The following is a 19,492-nucleotide window of genomic DNA, read 5'->3' on the forward strand; positions in this document are numbered from 1 at the left end:
AAACCCCTATCGCAGATACCGTCAAACTACCAGCTGAACTTTCTTGCAACTTACAGTAAACTTACTTACAAGAAATAAATCAAAATATGTATTTATTTTTTTAACTAATTATTCTACAAAATAAGAACTAAATGACAAGACAAATTTAAAAATAATATTTGTATTTTGATGACTACACACACTATAAAATGTCCTCCCTCATCAATCTATCGAATGTCGTACGAACGTGGGCTGGAATCGTCAATCGAAACTTAACGAACGAAGTACTAGGGTATCATAAACCATAAGGAGTACAAGTAGATTTGGAGGCGTATTTTCGAAAAATACCTCCCACTAACAAAGGCCTCCCATTTTTCGATTATGATTTAATATTTTGTTTTTTTATTTAATTATTTATAATACAGTTTTAACTTATGTTATGTAATTCTTTATGTATTTTTTAATCTAATGGTTGAAGAAAGAAAACGAAAATTTCGCACGATTTCGTAGAAGAATTTCACATATATTTTGTTTCAGTAATTAAAATAAAAATCACAAAATTAAAGAAATTCAATTTATTTCAATTAAGTACAGTTTAAAAGTAAATATAAAATTGCGCATTTCAAAGATTATATACTTCAAAATTTGTCATATTTAATTTTTATATGATTACCTTGTATGCTAACGCCATCTATTATTAACAAAAATAATATTTTTTTCTTCCGCATTTTTTTTTTGTTGTTGATTTTTAAATTCCGTTCAATATAAAGCCGTTGTGTACTAGGGTAACATGAATGACTTACTGTGATGATTTCTTTGCAACTCTTCTTCTATTTCATCTATGATCAAATCAGTGTCTATGTTCAATAATACATTTTCATCGATGTTTACGCGATTTTCTGAAGGATCGTCAAAATCGAAGTAATCAAACATAGACGGTATTTCGTTATTGTATCCAAAATTGTATATCCTCGGACCATTTCTCATTTGAGTTGGCATATCCTTAGTTCCATGAAGTACTAGAATTAATGGCCCAATTTTTCCCGTGTTTTGTTCATTAGTCTTAAATAATAACATAATATCGATATTTAATTTATCCCGATATTCAAACAAAAAAAGAATAGATAAGAAATCCTCGGATTACATACAACACGTAAAAAAGTAATATGTGAATGGTTAAATTAATCAACAGGATGGATGATTATTCAAGAATTTAATTCAAAAAGGTAAAATCGAAAATATATTTTTACCAAATCTTCAAAGGTGGCGCGCCACACACCGTCGGGGCTCTCCCCCCACGTCGCTACCGAGGTCAGGGGCCAGTTGACGAAACCAGCTGTAGATGTGTCGCGCGGTCTTGCGCTCAGCAATTGCACTTTTGTTCCTAAAAAACAGACTCCGGGAATACGAAACAAACACCCTCTCTGCAAAATCGGGTCACACTTCATTCAGGGATAAATTATAATGAAATCAACCTCGCTCACCACTTTTTGTTATGTCACAATGTATTGTGCCCAACTTACCAGGTTATCATAAACCACGAGGATATTAATATAAGACAATTACCTTGAGGAGAAGTTAAATATATTTCCAAGGCTCCACGTCGCTTGTATTCAGCGTTCACTATAAGTTCCACATGCTCGATGTAGTTGACGCCGCAATTTTCAACGTAAATTTGAATATTAACACTTTTTTTGGTTGTAATTTTACTGTCGGCTTCATTTAGGCTATAAAAGAAAAAATTGAATGTTAGATTGAAAAATGTCTCTATCGAAGTTTACGTTCCATAAAGAGCGGAAGTGACTCGTAACTTTTTACTTATACAAGAACCAACAAGCGCTTCGAAAAAAGAAGTTAAAAAAGATTGAAAAAAAGATATTGAAGAATTAAAAAATAAAAAACTTGAGAGGTGTCAAGGGACACCCGGATGGAACGAAGTTACTTTCAATTAATTAGTGAAGGAACCAATGTCTATTCTATAAATAAAAAACTTAAGTCTTCACAAGAAGTACATTTTATTTCTATGAATTTTCGTTATATATTGTCACGTCGTTGCCATGGTGAAGTAGCGCTCATTCGTCTATAGCAAAAAGTGTCGTGACAACTTTTCGTAAGAATTTTTTCCGTCTAGCCCCCTTTCACAACGCGCGATAAGGAACTTCGTTCCAATAAAAATCAACAAAGAGTACTTCAATACCTAAAATGAGTTTTATAAAGCTTATTTAAAAGAATATATCCGGCCAGGTAATTTTATTTTTCCACAACCATGTTCTCCACGGTCCGGCCTTGTTGTTTTTCGCGTCGTTCGTGTTAGATAACTATTGCGACGCTACTACTAGGAGGTAATAAATACTCACTGGTAACTTTGTGCGAGCGAGTGGAAATCGTTATTACCTCTCATTCTTTAGGTAAACGTTGTACCATTACGAAAGAAAGAGATACAATACTATGACGACTAGTCCCTCAACATGAAGCACCTATTTAGAGAAGAACAAACCAACATTTTTTCTTTGCGAGCAATCGCCGTGAAACATTTTTGTACTAAATACCAGGGCAGCATACTTACCGTGGAGTTTCTATGCGGCAGATGAACTTGTCTGGGACAGTCGTCCAGTTTAGTGCAGACTTCACAAGTGACGCTGCATTGAGTAGCCCGAAACCAAAGCGTATGTCAAAACGAAAACCAGCACTAAAATAAAAATCTTGAAACTCAATAAAGTCAAAACTATTCACATCTGTTTAGTTTTTAATTTAATTTAACAATAAATGATTATGTACTTTATAGATTACGGGAGATTTTAAAATGTTATCTGCTTTAATATAAGAGACTTTGCTTTACTTACAAAATGAGTAACGATCAGAAAATGAACTAATAATTAAATATATACCCATTTATTTGCCAACCAGGATTTTGAGATAGAGGAGAGAATTCTGATGTCCATACAATGAGGTGTTGAACATCGCGCCACGTTAAATTTGGACTGAAAAAAAACGTTATCATTATTACCACTGACGAAACGTTAGTAAAAATTTAATATGCTGTTGTTATCGCATTTTTTTTTTTCAGAGAATTCTCCTAATCATAGAAAGGGAAATGAACATATTTTTCTATATGCACTAGAAATGGAATAAATGTTTTTAATGGAAAGCCACGGTTACGATTACCCTCAGATTAAGAATTATACCATATTTTCGAAACTTTGACGTGGCAGAGGCGGTGACGTACCATCCTGTTTTATATATTCCTGGTAGATTTTGACCTGAGATTGCTGCCAGTTTTCAGCACTTTTTTTTCGGGGCGAGCGAGGCCGGTAGGCGCACGTGGAACACAGATATTGTTACGTCACATTTCGCCTCTGATACTAGGAGACCATAAAATTAAAGGTGTACGTCAAAGAGGAGCAAAAACTTTGACTAGACGTCAGCTTGCATTGACATTGAATGGATTAAGAGTTTTAATTAAATTACTTACAATAAAATTATCATGTATTTTTCAATAAGTAACAGTAAAATTTGAATTTGTCCATTTAGATAGGTATCTATTTATTTATTCATTCAAGACAAAAAACAGATAAATAGGTCTAAATTAAATATACTAGCAAAAAGCGATGCTTTACTTACTAGACGGAGCGCTCAGAGCACAATAGTTAGGTGTGTTAGAAGGCCTCCGGAGCCCTATTTTGTGATAAATTTCTCCAGTATCGTTATTTACATTACAAAGTTTACATATAAATAAATCAAATAGAACCAATTGTTGCCGGAGGCCTATTTTTAGTTCACGTTCTCATTCCACCCTTTTCATATAAGGAAAGGATGGGAAGAGGAGGGGGTTTTGACTAGGGATTGCAATCCGGAAAAACGGATCCGGTAATCCGGCGGATCCGGCATCATTTAATGGTTACCGGATCCGGTACCAATATACCGGATCCGAAAACCGGATCCGGTGCTAGCAGTTTGTGAGAAAATATTTTCAAAATCAATATTGATTTTCTTTTAATACTTATATTTTTTACAATTATTACTTAAAATAATTATTTATCGTAAGTTGATTAAACTAAAGAGTTCTAAACTCATTATTGTGATAATTTTTGCCATTCATTCGTTCGACAGATTCATCAAATCATGATGGTATCTGTTATAATCGTAAATAGATTGATCTCATTTCAGTTAATTACGTAAGGTTAATTGTATCTATTAGATATTATAGTTACTTGATAATTAATATTGTTACTTATAAATTGATCTATCTGTGAAAGTGAAATCTAGAAAGACTAAGCTACTCGTTACGTCGTAAAATTATTACTAGTTACCTACACTACTAAATTTTTATTGTTTTCTTGTTGTCTATTTGTCTTAACATTGGTTAAGAAATAAAGTCGATTTTATATATTTGTGATTTATTTTTAATAAACTACCTACATATAAGTGCAGTGACACTTGATTAACTTACTTATTTTGTACTAAAAAGCGAAAATCATCTTGATTTAATCAATCCGGTCGGATCCGGTCGGATCCGGCCGGATTGATGGGAATCCGGTCGTATCCGGCCGGACTGAAAATGACGCCGGATTGCAATCCCTAGTTTTGACGGAGGAGGGGACGCATAGGAAGAGGATATAATATCCTATTCAGTGCGTCCCCTCCCCTGTCAATTAAAGGTAGGCAACTCATCTGTCATTGCAAATGTCTATAAGCTTCGCTATAATAAGTCGTGACATTTTTTAAACACTAATTAATAATTTTACAAAAATAAATAAAACAAAATATTGTGTTTGTTATTAAAAAATTGGTGTTAAATTATTTTAGATACGTCTTACTTCTTACTAAATAAATGCGCAAGTTTAGATGTATGGATGGATGTTTGTTTAAAGGTATCTCCGGAATGGCTCAACAGATCTTGATGAAATTTGGCACAAATGTAGAACTTAGTCTGGAAGAACATAGGACTTAGGAAGTTCTTTTAAATTTCGCGCAGACGGAATCGCAAAAGTGTCATGGCAGTAGAAACCCACAGTTATATGCTGACAGTTTGTAATAATTTCAGTCGGATTATAAAATGACAATGTTCACAATCGAACCGTAGATAACACAAGGTTAATTAAATATAAGTACTAGTACGCTATTTATGAAAGCCTGGTAGAAATTGACCTGAGTTTTTAGCTGCTTTGCTCTCCCCGACTAATCAAGGCAACATTTGTTGCGTCATGATTCGCTTCTGCAACTAGGAGACCATAAGTCGAAGTAGGTATAGGTTTTTATATCTATGTAATAATAATACTAGTGTTTGTCCTCACCTCTGTCCGCGCAAAAAATTTAATTAGTACTCCGTCGGGAGATACCTAATGATAATGACAATCATCTATCCTTCCAAACAATCGCGTTTATGATATCAGTAAATAATCAATAAATTAATATAAATAAAATAACGAGTAACAAAACTGACTTGACGTTAGAGTGACAATTAGAATACTAGTTTTTGCCCGCGACTTCGTCTCCGTAGAGTTAGACAAAAGTGTGAAACGTATGGTAACCTTTACAACTTGTAGGCGCCTTTCTGTTAATGTCAAAAAACTATGAATATGATCCTTGTGGGACTATATTTTATCTGATGAACGAAAATATATAGATACCAACTTAGCTTGCAAAGCTAGAGCGATAATCCCAGCAGCTAGTGGTGCCGCAGCAGAAGTCCCCGTATGCTTCAGAGTACATGAGTCGTTTATATCAGTTGTTGCCTAAAATACCAATAGTTAATCAAACAAAAGTTAAATATTTTGTTTGTAACTAAAACTTTTTGACGTACTTACTATTTTTTGATCTTTGTAAGCACCGGAGGAATACGCCGTGGCTAACGTAGACGAACATATTTCCCCGTACCAGGGAAACAGACCTTGTTGCGATGCACTTCCAATCGAAATTGTATAAATACTAGATGAATATCTAAAATAAAATTTTCATGAAATTTTCATTATGTTAGATGGAAAACTATTTGTATGGATCCAAATTGCAGTTATACACTGTTTAATTAAAGAAGTGTTTGAACCATTTCACCGCTGGTGATTCTAATTACGTCATGCTTCATGAGTGAGTAGAGTTCGATTGCATTTCGGAAGCCTGCGCATGATCATATTTCAAGTTTGATTTCTGGTAAAGCCTAATACCAGTGTGCCATAAAAAATGTTGCACGAATGAGCCGGCTCGACCAGTGTAATACGACGACCATACAAAAGACAGGTGTCAAGTTGAAGTTGATTCAGCGTTTCGTCTAATGTTCGTGAGGCCTAATTTTTGTCCTTTTTTCCTGCCACCCTCTTCCTATAAGGAAAGTATGGGAAGAGAAAGTACATTTGATGAAGATGGGGACGCATAGAAAGGGAAATTTTCTCTCTGTGCGTCTTCTCCATCGATTAAAATATAATTGAAACACGAACTTTTTTATGGTTAGGGCATTTAATTCTAAATCTTACCCATCGCAATTGCAATTGTCGCTGTGACCCCCGCCGTTGCCGTTAGCCCATACGTAAATGCATCCTTTGCCATCACGACCCTTAAATAAGTGTAGAAAAAATTAAACAATGCTGAAAAATATTAATTTAAAAAAACCCAAAAAATACCTTAGTTACTCCACGCTTCAATGCTTCGACTGCAAGCCTTCCTGGACCTTCTACTGTACGCCCGTCATCATTTGGGCCCCAAGAGGCGCTATAGATGTCAACTTTATCCCATGCATAACCTGAAATATAAGTTTTAAATAACGCCATCTATTATTCTAGTGTTATATCAGTTACCAATAAACTACTTGCTCAATGAGAAATATCAAGTATTCACGTAATTTATGAATGCCCAGTAGAAGTGGACTAAACATTGTTCAAAAGTTGAGGAAACTGGGCGCACTTGCTCCTCCTCTCCTTTAAACTTCGCCGCCCGCCCTTTCTTCCTTCCCGGCAAGAAGACAACAACTGTTACGTCATATTTTGCCTCTGATACTAGGAATACATGAACTTCGAGTAGGTACGAACGAATGACCAACTACAAAATTTATCTCCATGTTTAAACGTCAAGCGACAATGGCATTCAATTATAAATACTTGCTAGCAAAAATTAGGACTAAGATTAAGATTGCTTAGATCATTTTATTTAAAACTACTGTAGTAAATAAAACAAGAGTTAGATAGAATCAAATGATAAGAATAAAATTGCTGTTTATTGTTAATAGTTTACAATATTTTTTAGACCGAACCAACCAACCAAAAGTGAGCTGTGCTGTGTGCATTGACAGCCAGCCAGCCGGTCCGCGCATGGCATTTCGTGCTCAACATGGCGATCAAACGTACCAGGACAGCATAAAACGAGAGATATCAGCTTTAATTTACCTATCGCTTCGCCCTCTATGCGGTCGGTTATACGTCCGTCGAGCATTCGAACTCCGCCCACTTTGGCGCCGAAAGACACGCCCACTCCGCATTTTCCATTATTAGCAGTCATTACTATCTAAAAATTCACGAAATTATTGCTTCTTACTTACTAATGTTTAACATACCAATAACATATATTTGATTACATACTTACTTCACCCGCACACCGAGTTCCATGAGAATTACGATTTTGTTCGTCCTGTTTAGGGTAAGGATCGGGATCGTGATCATTGCAATCCCAGCTTATTTCTGGGTCCTGGTAATACAATTTTAATATAAACTAATATAAAATAATTCATATTTTTATTCTTTAATAATAAAAAACAAGCTCGAGTATATAACTTAAAAAAACATTAATTTTAAATTTATATTAATTTTAAATGAAGAAGCTTAGGTAGTTAGGGGAGGAGAGAGAGGCCTGTCATGTGCGCGCAACTGGACGTTACCGGTGCGACGCTTGGGCCGCCAAGTTACCAGGAGTGCAGATAAGCCAAAGATATGAATGTTGGAATTCCATGAAACTCTGACATACTAGAGAGAAAGAGATAGCATTTTAATCGAAAGCATGAGTTCGGAAGCGACACTTGTGATGTGACGTAATCACTGTGCAAATGACATTCTTATTTTTTCAACATTATTTTGATTACACCGTATATGTTGATTTTCCACCTAGTAAAAATAAAAAAATATCTGTATAATGTATGGAGCCTAATTGGAGCTATAAAATATTAATGTGAATCCAACTGGCGTTGCGGATGTCCATGGACTTCGGATCTATTAATTAATCATCTTTAGGCGATTTGTTGCTCAACTTGCGACAAATCATCCAGTAAAAATCAGCAGTCGCGCATCAGAAGATAAAAAAATACGCATAACTAAAAAAATAAAAACCGCCTTTTTGTTACGGAAACTTCCATCAAGCGCGTCTGTTGTACTAGGGCAACATAGGAATTACGTAGTTATCACGCAGATCGGTGTGGTTGTACTCTAGGCCGTCGTCCAGTACTGAGACGCGCACTCCGCGCCCGTTAATTCCCATTTGATACACTGGCAGCACGTTCAAATCCAATCTGGGTAGATCTTGGTTCGTTCTGGTGTCTTGCTGGAATGAAATATAATGTAATGTACATAATTAGATAAATGTGAAAAAAAAGAGGAAGAAGAGAAAAATGTATGTAACTTTCCAGAAATAATAAGTCTTCAGTCTTATTTAATTTGATAATTACGGAACGATAGTTAAATTAAATTCATAAAATAGTGATTTGACATATTTTAAATTGTTTTTTTCAAGTTATTATTTATTATTATTTATTTATTTACAATACAATAAAAAATAAATAAAAAAAAAAAAACCTAAAATAGAACTATGTCCCACAAAATTATGCTTACCAAATACCACTGGTAGCCCCATAGCTCGTCGTTAAATAAAGCCGTTCTTCTGAAAGCATCTCTTTTCTCCCTTCCAGTTTGAGAGGAGTTCGTATCTTGAGGATTTTCTATCCTTTTCACTCTATGTACCTCTCTGTCCGGGTCGTATGGGGGGTATCGTTTTACTCGGGATTTTACAAACAACTGTTCGACCCATTTGATCTAAATTTAAAAGAGATAATTTTAGTAATAGTTATAAAAAATTGTTTAAACCTTTACATCTAAGCTTTGCTTTTCCATTCCATTCCAATATTCCATTTTTTTTATTACTTCATTATTGAATAAAATTTTTTAACGTTTCATCATAAAATCAGAAGCAGGAAACACGTTCAAAATAACAAAGCAAACAAAGATAACACACACTGGAGTTTGTTTACGTTCGCTTGTAAATGACGTAATTTCGCTGAATTGCTCGAACAAAATCCAGGCCAATGACACAAGGCAACGAACACCACGTGTAAAGTAGTCACCATGTACCAGGACAGCATGTCATTATAGTAGAACCATCCAATGTTCTTTGTACATACCCTGCTGTCACTTTCGAGCGCGTTTGTATGCTGTGTTGGCGTGCGTCGTTGCTTGTAGTGCTCGTATGCTCGGAATGTGTACGTATTCGGGAATCCTAGTACCTGCGAATGACAATCATATGACGCTTGATGAAATTAGTGAAGTCCATAATAAATAAATATACAAGCAGTTCCTATTTATTTAATCAAAATAAATTATCTCCTAAATGATCGCTAGCGAAAGTCTGGGGCAACTTATGAAAGTATAATTTTTTTTTAAATTAAAATACATAGAAAATAGATGTCTGTGGGGCCTTGTGTGCGTTTTGTCTAGTTAACCTATCTTATCTTACCTTTTACGAATACTTTTGGATGGATCTTTGTTTGAAGGTGGCTACCAGAATGGCTCAACGGATTTCTACGAAATTTGGCATAGTGAGCAAACGAGCGAAAATTTCTGTATTTCGTGAAAAATAATGTCAATATATATTACATTACAAAATTATTTTACAGTACGTATTCATTCACTTCCACTGTGATCCACAATCACAATAAACTGCAATCAGCTAATGCATGCTTGAATTTATCCACTCCTGGTGGATGACGTTCAAACAAGCTGATGTAGGCGGCGCTCTTGGACGCGCGACGACCGACGACGGACGAGACGACCAAAAGAACGTTCGACGCGACGCTCTGGCTTGTCATGTATCAAAATTTTGTCAGTTTTGTGATCTTGCTTTGCGGGTAATCTCCTTAGTGTTGTATGACATTCATTTAGCGATATAAATATAACATTGATATGGGTAATTTTATTTTTTTAAACTACTTTCACGATAACTGAAACATTAATGTAAGGTACTACCATAAAAAGGTTACCATAGTCGCCATCTATTTTTAACAATGAAAACTTGATTTGTATGGGTAAATAAAATTTTAAACTGAACAATTCATGGCTCTCAAACTTAATTTCTCGTAATATAATTAGGGTGTGTTGTTGTGTGTTGTGGTGTTGTAAAGTGTAAAATAATTGTTTAAAATTTTATGTAAACTAATAAGAAATGTGCAATTATTTTTCAAAGAAATTTATCATCATTTTTGAGCGTTGTTTTTGCATTGTTTTGACAACCTGCCCAATTCTTGTCAAGTGTTGAAATTGTGCCATCATGTGGCGTTCGAAACAAGAGATGGTACTAGGACACCATAAACATAAGAGTAGGTAACATGACGCCTAGACGACGCGACACACATGTTACCGATAAGTGTGTTATGGAACACCTCGTACACAAAAGAGTGTTCTTTCACTGTTTTCACAAATACACGCAAAAGAAAACTATGGTTTAATTAATTAATTAATATTTTAATACACCTAGGGATTTTTTTTATTGGTTGTATTCAAGTTAACTTATTGTCCCCCTTAAAAAAAATTGCAATATATGTTAATATTATTCATTGCTTGATTGTATTTTCTAAATTCTTTCACACGTTACTACAAACAGTAGTGTTGGTGGTATCCATATGCCACACATGTTCAACGGGGTCATACTCGTTGGACCCATGTGAGTTTTCACAATCACGTATGTACCGGGAGAACAGGAACGTTCAGGAAGTTTTATATGGACACGTATGTGTATACTGGGGTGGGTGTAGGCACTGCGTGTACTCGAAGGGTGCGTTGGGCAAAGGTCATTGACTTGAGAGTAAGCTGTGTAACTAATACAAATTATTTATAAAGTTGTTTAAGTCGTTTCACCAATATTCTTTTTTCTTTTCTTATATGTTTAAATGTTATTAATTAAATGTTATGTTTAAAAATCTGTTATGTTATTTTTATAAGTATCAGGTAAAAAGGATTTTATAATAAATTTACTGGGCTTGTTTTTAATTAATTCAGGGAAAAAATGAGAAAATAAAAATGATGCGAAATAGAACCGGGAAGTTTTGGCCCGTATCTGCCCATCACTAAAAGTAGAATATAATGTTATACTCTTTGATCTACCTAGTTCCTGTTGTTTATGATAGCCTAGTACTTCGTTCGTTGAGTTTCGATTGACGACGACTCGAGCGATCGACAACTTTTTCGCTTCGCAAACAAGCAAAGCCGCTCAAAGTCCTTCTTTAAAACACTTGAAATAAAGTTTTAAGTCGAACAAAGAGAGAATCGTTGCAGTGACGCTTCCTACTTACTGGCTTATGAGAAAATTTAATTCGAGAAGCTTTGACGATATCGAAAATTTTCGTATGCCTGCGACTCATCTAAAACTTTTTTCTAAATCTTTTTTCGCTTTAAAATATTAAAAACTGGACTAACTAACTTCAATGCTTATTTGGATGTTTTTTCTGCTAATACTTTTTATTGATACAAGATGGCGCTTTTTTCATTATCTTTTATTGAGGCCTTAACAGTTGAAATTATTTTTCTTTTTTGTTGCAGTTAGACACAAAAACAATAAAAAAATCAAAAGACCGGACATCGTAAAATAAACATATCAGTTGTCAACTTGTGTCACTGTATTGACATGTTATAAGGCTTCCTCTGTTGTTAAAAGGTATTATAAAAGAAAATAAAACCATTAAAATAAAATAAAAAATATGTACAAGTTAATTTAAAAGATACTTATAAAAATAATCGACTAGGGCTGATGAAAATATAAAATGCGGACGGAATTTGAAATATAGATGGCGAAGAGTTTACACGAACATCACAAAAATAATTTCATCTAACTTTTGTAATGCACGTGTAAGCTCTCTTTCAAAATATACCTGTACAAAGCAATTTGCCGTCCTTTTAATTAATTATCTTTGAACAAAAAGATAAAAGAACTCTCTTATGCAATCCTGATACATATAAAATTTTTCATGGAAATTGTGTAAAATAGAACTTCCAATTTTATGATATCCTAGTAAGTTGTTTACATTGTTGTATATGATGTAACTTACGACGATAGAGCATTGCACAAGAAAATTTCAAAGGACCTTTGTTTCATTGTTGTTTTTTTATTTTTTTAATTTCAAGGTAACTAAAAATATTTTGATTTTAATCATAAAGTTAGTATTAGCGCAATAAAAGGTGTTATTTATTAAATTTTAAATTAAATATTGGATTATAATTTTAACCGATACCGATTGCAACAGTTCCACGTCCTGCGTCCGCGTCATTTATTGACACCGTTACAACTACAGTGATATACTATGACGTGAGTGTCAACTCTCTCAGAGCTCTGTATGCCTGGTAGCAGCGTCGCCGAAACTGCCGTTAGCGACGGCTACTGCCTCGCTTCTGTATGTGACAAACGACGACGAATATAGAGAGAGATAGATCTATTATGATCCAATGAACAGGCTACATACATGCCAGCCGGGCCAGTATTCGCGTAACGGTAGCGGTTGGTGGTGGTGGTAAGGTAACTGAGATTGATAAATTGACGGTCCGTAACATTAAGAGCCGATTTTAAATCGAAACATAGTCAATTTTTAAGCAGCGATCCATATCTATGAGGTCAGTGGCTGATAATGAAAGAAGATATTTTTCTGACTTCTATTAAATTCCCATTCGCATAACGACAAAGTATTTTGATGGAAATTACCATATAGCGTATTATAGGAATTAGGCGTAGGATGTCGTGGTGTTTTGTCTTGCTCTTTGTTCTACTGTTTTTCCACTAGATCAGAGAGACACAAATCAGGGGCAATTAGCGTCTAGACGGCTAACTAGAGACGACTGACGTAAATCTGTTTAGGCGATTGGATAAATGAGTTTCGTGTGGAAGCGCGTCGTAGGCGTAATCAAGTATTTTTTTATTCCAATAAAGCTTCTATACCTAAAATTTTTTTAGTTTGAAGCAATCAGTGATGCTCCTTTTATTCTCTATTTTGACAGATTCACGGAAAAGACAGATTGTCGTTTGCATTTCAAATTAGTTACAATTCTTAGAAATAATTAGGTACATTGATGTTTCGTTTTAATAATGAAAATGATAAAAAATAGCGCTATTAACAAGTGGCGAAGATAAGTAAGATATTAAGAAGACGGGCAGGAAAAAAATCCTTATGTTTCACATCTCGTAAGCAATATATTATTATTTTATCACGTTCTAAATGCCAAGACGCCGTCGAGCTTTAGACGTGACAGCGTGACAAATTGTCTCAGCAAATTGAAACAAATAAAGGCTCCTAAATCAACATTCTATTCATGTGTTACACTTTTTATGTGGGATGCGATGTATAGTTGATTAGCATAGAATTTGATTAATTGATTTTTCTGTTAATAATTGATTATTATCATTAAATACAGCGCCATCTATTAACAACTCTTAAAATCGCTAAGAAAATAAGTTCATGAGTAAATAATTGTTTGATATGGCTCTATGAAATATTCCATAAGTGTAACAAAATGCATAATTAAAATATCTATATGGACATAACACGGAAAATGACAATCACAAAATAATAATTTAAAGCAAACGATAGATAAATATCTGGTTACAACGCCATCTATTAATAGTATTATAAACAAAACTATATCCATATGTTTGAAGAATTGTTTCAAGATATCATTAGGACACTAATGATTTTAAAAATTTAAATATCGCCAACACAACATAAACCGGTTTTCTTTCCAATACAGCCTATTTTTGATGATTTTTGTCTTGAATTTAATTAAGTGATGACGAAATCTGACATTTGCACAACAGATAGAGCGAAGTGTTGATAACGCTGGCCAATACACCGTCAATAGTTATCAATTGATGGCCACTCGAAGTGGGCCGGCGTCAGTGCTTTGATTTGCTATCTCGGTTGGCCACTCGGCCACCCGGCCACCCACAATCTATATTCAAGTGCTTTTTGTATGTTTCGGAAATGAGCTTTTATCTTCATACTTTTCATCAAAAAAAAATTCAAACAAAATGCACTAAAAAGAAACAAAATAATGTCATGAAAACTCTCTAAACTCTAGTAGTTAGTAGTAGGGGCTCAGTTTTCCGCAACTCCACGACAAGCGCGTATTTTGCGTGTCTCTAAACTCTAAAGAAAGTTCTCTTCTTTCTTGTAACATGTCTATATTGTATAATTATTGTTATTTCGCAGTCGGTGTCGGCCGAAGTAAATAGGTGACATTTTATATTTGAGATGTATTAGACATACTTACGTTTATGTCCCTACTTAGGCCGAAACCGACTCCAAAATAACAATAATTATACAATATAGACATGTTACAAGAAAGAAGAGAACTTTCTTTAGAGTTTAGAGACACGCAAAATACGCGCTTGTCGTGGAGTTGCGGAAAACTGAGCCCCTACTACTAACTACTAGAGTTTAGAGAGTTTTCATGACATTATTTTGTTTCTTTTTAGTGCATTTTGTTTGAAATTTTTTTTATGTTACTTTGAGTGCATTTTGTTTGAAATTGGTTTTTTTTGTAGGTTACTTTTGAGTGCATTTTGTTTGAAATTGGTTTTTTTAGGTTACTTTTGAGTGCATTTTGTTTGAGATTGTTTTTTTTTTTTGAAGTCGGCTATTTTTTTTTCTTAAAATTTTTGTTTTATTTCACAATTTTTAGTGAATTTAAAGTTCAATTACAAATTTCCTTAATACATATGAAGACATAAATAAGACAAATAAAGAAAAGGACTTTCCTATTTGATATGTGTGTACTTCAATTAAAAAACTAATTTAGAATGCAGCAGATAACCACTTATTCTTTAAACAATGAAATAATTATCAAAATCGGTATACAAATTGAAAATTACCGAACTAATACATCGTAGCGTGCCTTTAATTTTGTCCAGCCGCGCGCCGCAGTAGCATTTTTCGAATGCGCGTAGTTTTTAATTATTTAATATCTCCCAAACTATTGATCAGAATTACATAGTTTAAAGGCTAATGTAATCTGCATTTAATACTCTAGCCATCAAACAAATTTATTTGGATAAGGATTCATATCGAATATAATATAATAGCGCCGTAAGCTTACGACGCTGTTTTTCGTGTGCATTTTAATCGAAGTTTGTTCACAATAACATGGTTTTTGTGAGACATCCATAGACGATAGATATATGCCACCGAAGACTCTTATTTAGCAAATTTAAGGATCTATAATTACTCCATACATCATTTTTATGTAAGTCATATAGTTTGACCTACGTAAGCCCAGAAAGCAAAATTGTGCTTTTCGTGTAGCATTTTTCGTTTCCGCGTAATTTTATTCTTACGATATCTCCTAAACTATTAGACAGAATGATATAGTTTCAATCGCAAATATAATCTACATTAAATTCTCTTGATAATGAACATGTTTATTTACATAAGGGTTAATACTGAACTCGAATAATAGCGTCGGAAATAGGGCATGAATTTAATTGATGTTTCTGAAGAAAAAAATGGTTATTGTGAGAAAACTATTAAAGATAGATATATGCTATCGCGGACTTTTATTTAGGACATTTAAAGAGCTACAATTCGCCATAGATCATTTTTATGTAGGTCCTATAGTTTAGCCTACGTAAGCGCTGAAAGCAAAAATGTCCCTAATTTTCGCAACAAATTTTGAAGCTATATTCAAAATCTACTAGTCTTCTAGTTATTTAAAAAAAAAAAAAAAATGGGACCCACCTGCAAGCACTTCCTTTCGATTAAAATATTTTTCATCAAAATCGGACCACCAGGGGCGGAGTATCGCGGTAACACACATAAAAAAAAAAAAAATACAGTCGAATTGATAACCTCCTTCTTTTTGAAGTCGGCTAAAAATGTAGCTTTTAATGAGTTATTGAGCTTTTAGGTTATTATTACCCTGACTGAATTATTCTTTAAGAAAATAGCTCAAATAGTCATAAAATATCATCATCTCCGTGACCTTATTCCACACACTCTCAAAAGGATTTATAAATTGTCATAAACTATGTACTTATTTATTGCAAAATAAATAAATAAGATATTTCTAATTGTTCGAAAGATAGTTAAATATCATAAGATATGAAATTGAATAAAAAAATAAGTTATATATACAAATAATATAAAGAGAAAAGATTCGTTTGCTTGTTTTATTTTGCATTGAATAGGTTCTGAAACTACTGAACCGATTTGAAAAATTATTTTAGTGTTCGGAAGCTACAATAAATAAGAAGATATCCCCGGGTAACATTTGCTATATTTATTACTTGATTTTTTTCTTCCGCGCGGATGAAGTCGCGGTCAACTGCTAGTTAACTGTAATTTGTTTTTTGTCAAATCTTTGGCAAGGAAATAGATGGAGTTAATTATGTATTGTGATTAGAAAACAGAACATAGTCTGGAAGAACACATTGGCTAACTTATTAATTTTTTTTTAAATCCGCGCGGACAGAATCACGGGCAAAAGTGAAATAAATTGGAATAAACCAAACGAACAATAAATTTCAAACTCGTTTCATTTTTAATTAAAAACATGATCCTACTTGAAATCGTCTTTCTGGCAAAATTGTTCTGTTTAATGTAACAATTACAAATTGTTTTAACAATCAATATATCTCGAACTAATTGCCTTTTCTTTTTTATAAACTTTTAAAGATTATGTTCAAAAGCCTTCTTTCTTCTTAAGGATCCCCGTACAAGAAGGATCCTCAAAATTTCTTCCCCCCCTCGTGCATCCTCGTCACATCTTCCATGAACCTCGAGGGAGTCGTAGAAAGACCTTCCTTATCAACTCAAGGAATCGCTTCCCGTCAATCTGTTTTCACTTCTTTTAGTCCTACTGACTGGTGTGTTTATGTTTCCCTAGTAGCTACTTATATTTTTGTTGGGTTGGACGTTACGTTATGCAATTGTTTGTAGAGAAACCAACCAGCAAACAAACGGTTGAACCGACTTCGACAAGTGAAGTTTATTTTACTTTGCAAATGAGCAAACGGCCACCTGAATTCGCCGAAATAGCGAAGCGACGGCTGCCTATAAACATCAGCTATTGCAGATTTCTATCTTCAATCGACCGGGGAGGAGACGCACAGAAAAAGAACATTTTACTAATAGTTACAGAATTGGAAAGCTTTAGAAATATAGAAATAGGCTTTTGATAAATCATAGGGCTTAAAGGACTAATTCAGTCAGTCCCAGTCGAGGTCTTTGCGCACGTTTCTTAAATTACAATTATATTTTTTTATTAATGTAATTAATGTAATTGGACTAATATTAATTATTCTCATCGCATGTTAATAATAATGATAAATCACTTAAAATTAATTTAATTACTGTTTTAATCTACATATTGTTTTTTTTTTTTCATTTAATTAAAAAACGTTGTAATCGAATAAATAAACGCGGTTCTCAGATCCAAGAATCAAACTGTCGAAAATCTGACAAAAGTGTCGTCTATAAAAAGTTCAAAAAGATGGAAGGATGGCTTTAGGTAACAGACAAAAATTTTTCTAAACAGTTACTTCTTGCCTCGACATTACTTATATTCATATATTTTATGGTTATTATAAATATTCTTTATTTCTCTAAGAATTCACTGTAAAGAACATTTTATGTAGTAAATAATGTTTTAAAATTGAGTACTAAGAAAACAATTTACCAACAATAATACAATATAACAATTAATAACAATTTAACATTTAACATAAACGGCTCACCGGTCCACCGAACTCGTAGCCAAGTTGCAAAGCGATCAGCTGCGCGACCTGGTCACCGCCGTCAACTTCCACAGTCCACTCCTCGATGAGGTCCTTTGAAGTCTCCAGGCCATTGTGTAAACTATTATAGCCATGTTCTCCTGGTACCCAGGAGTCGTAATGTGACGTCACAGAAAGTACTAAACCATAGATTAATAAAATAAATAACAGAATTTTTATTACAAAAGACATTTTATTTTTAAATTAAAGTAAAAAAAAAAATATTTTTTCGAGTAAGAAGCGTTCACCGAAGAACGCGATGTAACCCGGACGAGAGACGCGTTCAAATGAAAGTAAAATGTTGGGGACTTTTTTCAATGGAAGTTAATTCGTTCAATAAAAAAACTTTGGTATTAAACTAAAGATAATTTTTTTTAACAATTTGATGGATCAAAATTCTTTGGACAACAAATTAACACGTTAACTGCGAGGCCATTTTGGCGGAACTTTCAGCTAGTGCGTTTGAGGCCTGTTCGTGGCAAAGTTGAACTTTTTTCCAGTGCTATTGAGGCCTCTCCTGCCTCACAAAATTATGTTTTCGAAAAACATTTTTAAAAAATCCAAATTAGACGATATTTGCTTGAAACTTCACTCTTATGAACTTAAATATGTGCATAATATGAATCTAGCTTCGCCTGGAGTTAGGACGTTTCGTTAATGAATAAAGTAAAATTAAAAATTTGTCATCGGTTCTGCCTCAAATCGCACTGAAAGGAAGGTCAATTAATGCCTCGACTAGTGATGGGATTAAAAGAGAGTTGTAGTTACGATAAATGTTTATTGAGTATTAATCACAGAAAATGTTTTTCATTAAAACATGGTAAACAAAAAGATTTGTCACACTGGACACAAAAAGTCACAAATTTTTTAGTTTTCTTAGCAGCTTGCGTGCCATTCAATGTCAATCTTAATTTTTCGTAGCAACCTACGCAGCGCTTTCTTTGACCACCTCTTTGGAACAAATGATCAGCACATCTGCCGATAGGAAATCTTGGAATAAAATATATATTTTAGATCATCAGCAAAAACATTCAACGTTCTCTGTACATAAACGATGATCAGCACACAATGGTAAAAATTGCCACTATGGACTAAACTTCGAATGAAACTGTGACTTGCTTAAAATAACAGTGAAGAATAATCCACAACTGAGCACACATTTTAAGGCAACACCCATGTGCAAAACAAAATAATGATGATAATTGAGTATTGTTAGTGGTGAATGTGCGTGCGTGCGAATATTGTATTAAGTATAAGACGTATTAATCGTGCTATTTAAGTAGAATTAGTTAATAGTAGCTTGGCTTTTAGTGTTGTGTTTCTGGCTCGTAAATACATTCTGTGTCCGATTTATGCACTTTTGGTTCATCATAGACACAGGCCACCCCCTTAAAATTCAAAGTTGCAGTAATTTAGGTTTTGTATGGTATAAGTAAAATTTTTACCGAGGTCAACATAGTTTCTCATAACTCCAATAAACATTTTCAAATAAGTCAGATGAAGTACCATTATTGGTTTA

At 33.9% G+C, this 19,492-nt stretch overlaps 1 protein-coding gene across 1 annotated transcript; it reads right to left on the reverse strand.

Moving 5' to 3' along the window:
• Positions 1-703: 703 nt before the first annotated feature.
• Positions 704-18,126, reverse strand: LOC106711372 (neuroendocrine convertase 1; the record flags this gene model as incomplete). Its single annotated transcript, XM_045683025.1, has 15 exons — positions 704-1,041; positions 1,230-1,363; positions 1,546-1,706; positions 2,546-2,668; positions 2,868-2,960; positions 5,614-5,714; positions 5,787-5,919; positions 6,447-6,526; positions 6,594-6,712; positions 7,353-7,470; positions 7,549-7,650; positions 8,350-8,496; positions 8,784-8,984; positions 9,350-9,451; positions 17,935-18,126. Coding segments are annotated over 15 exons (2,088 nt in total), but the record flags the coding sequence as incomplete, so codon positions are not given.
• Between the last annotated feature and the right edge of the window lie 1,366 nt (positions 18,127-19,492).

This window comes from Papilio machaon, chromosome 20 (genome assembly GCF_912999745.1).
Source record: "Papilio machaon chromosome 20, ilPapMach1.1, whole genome shotgun sequence".
NCBI lineage: Eukaryota > Metazoa > Arthropoda > Insecta > Lepidoptera > Papilionidae > Papilio > Papilio machaon.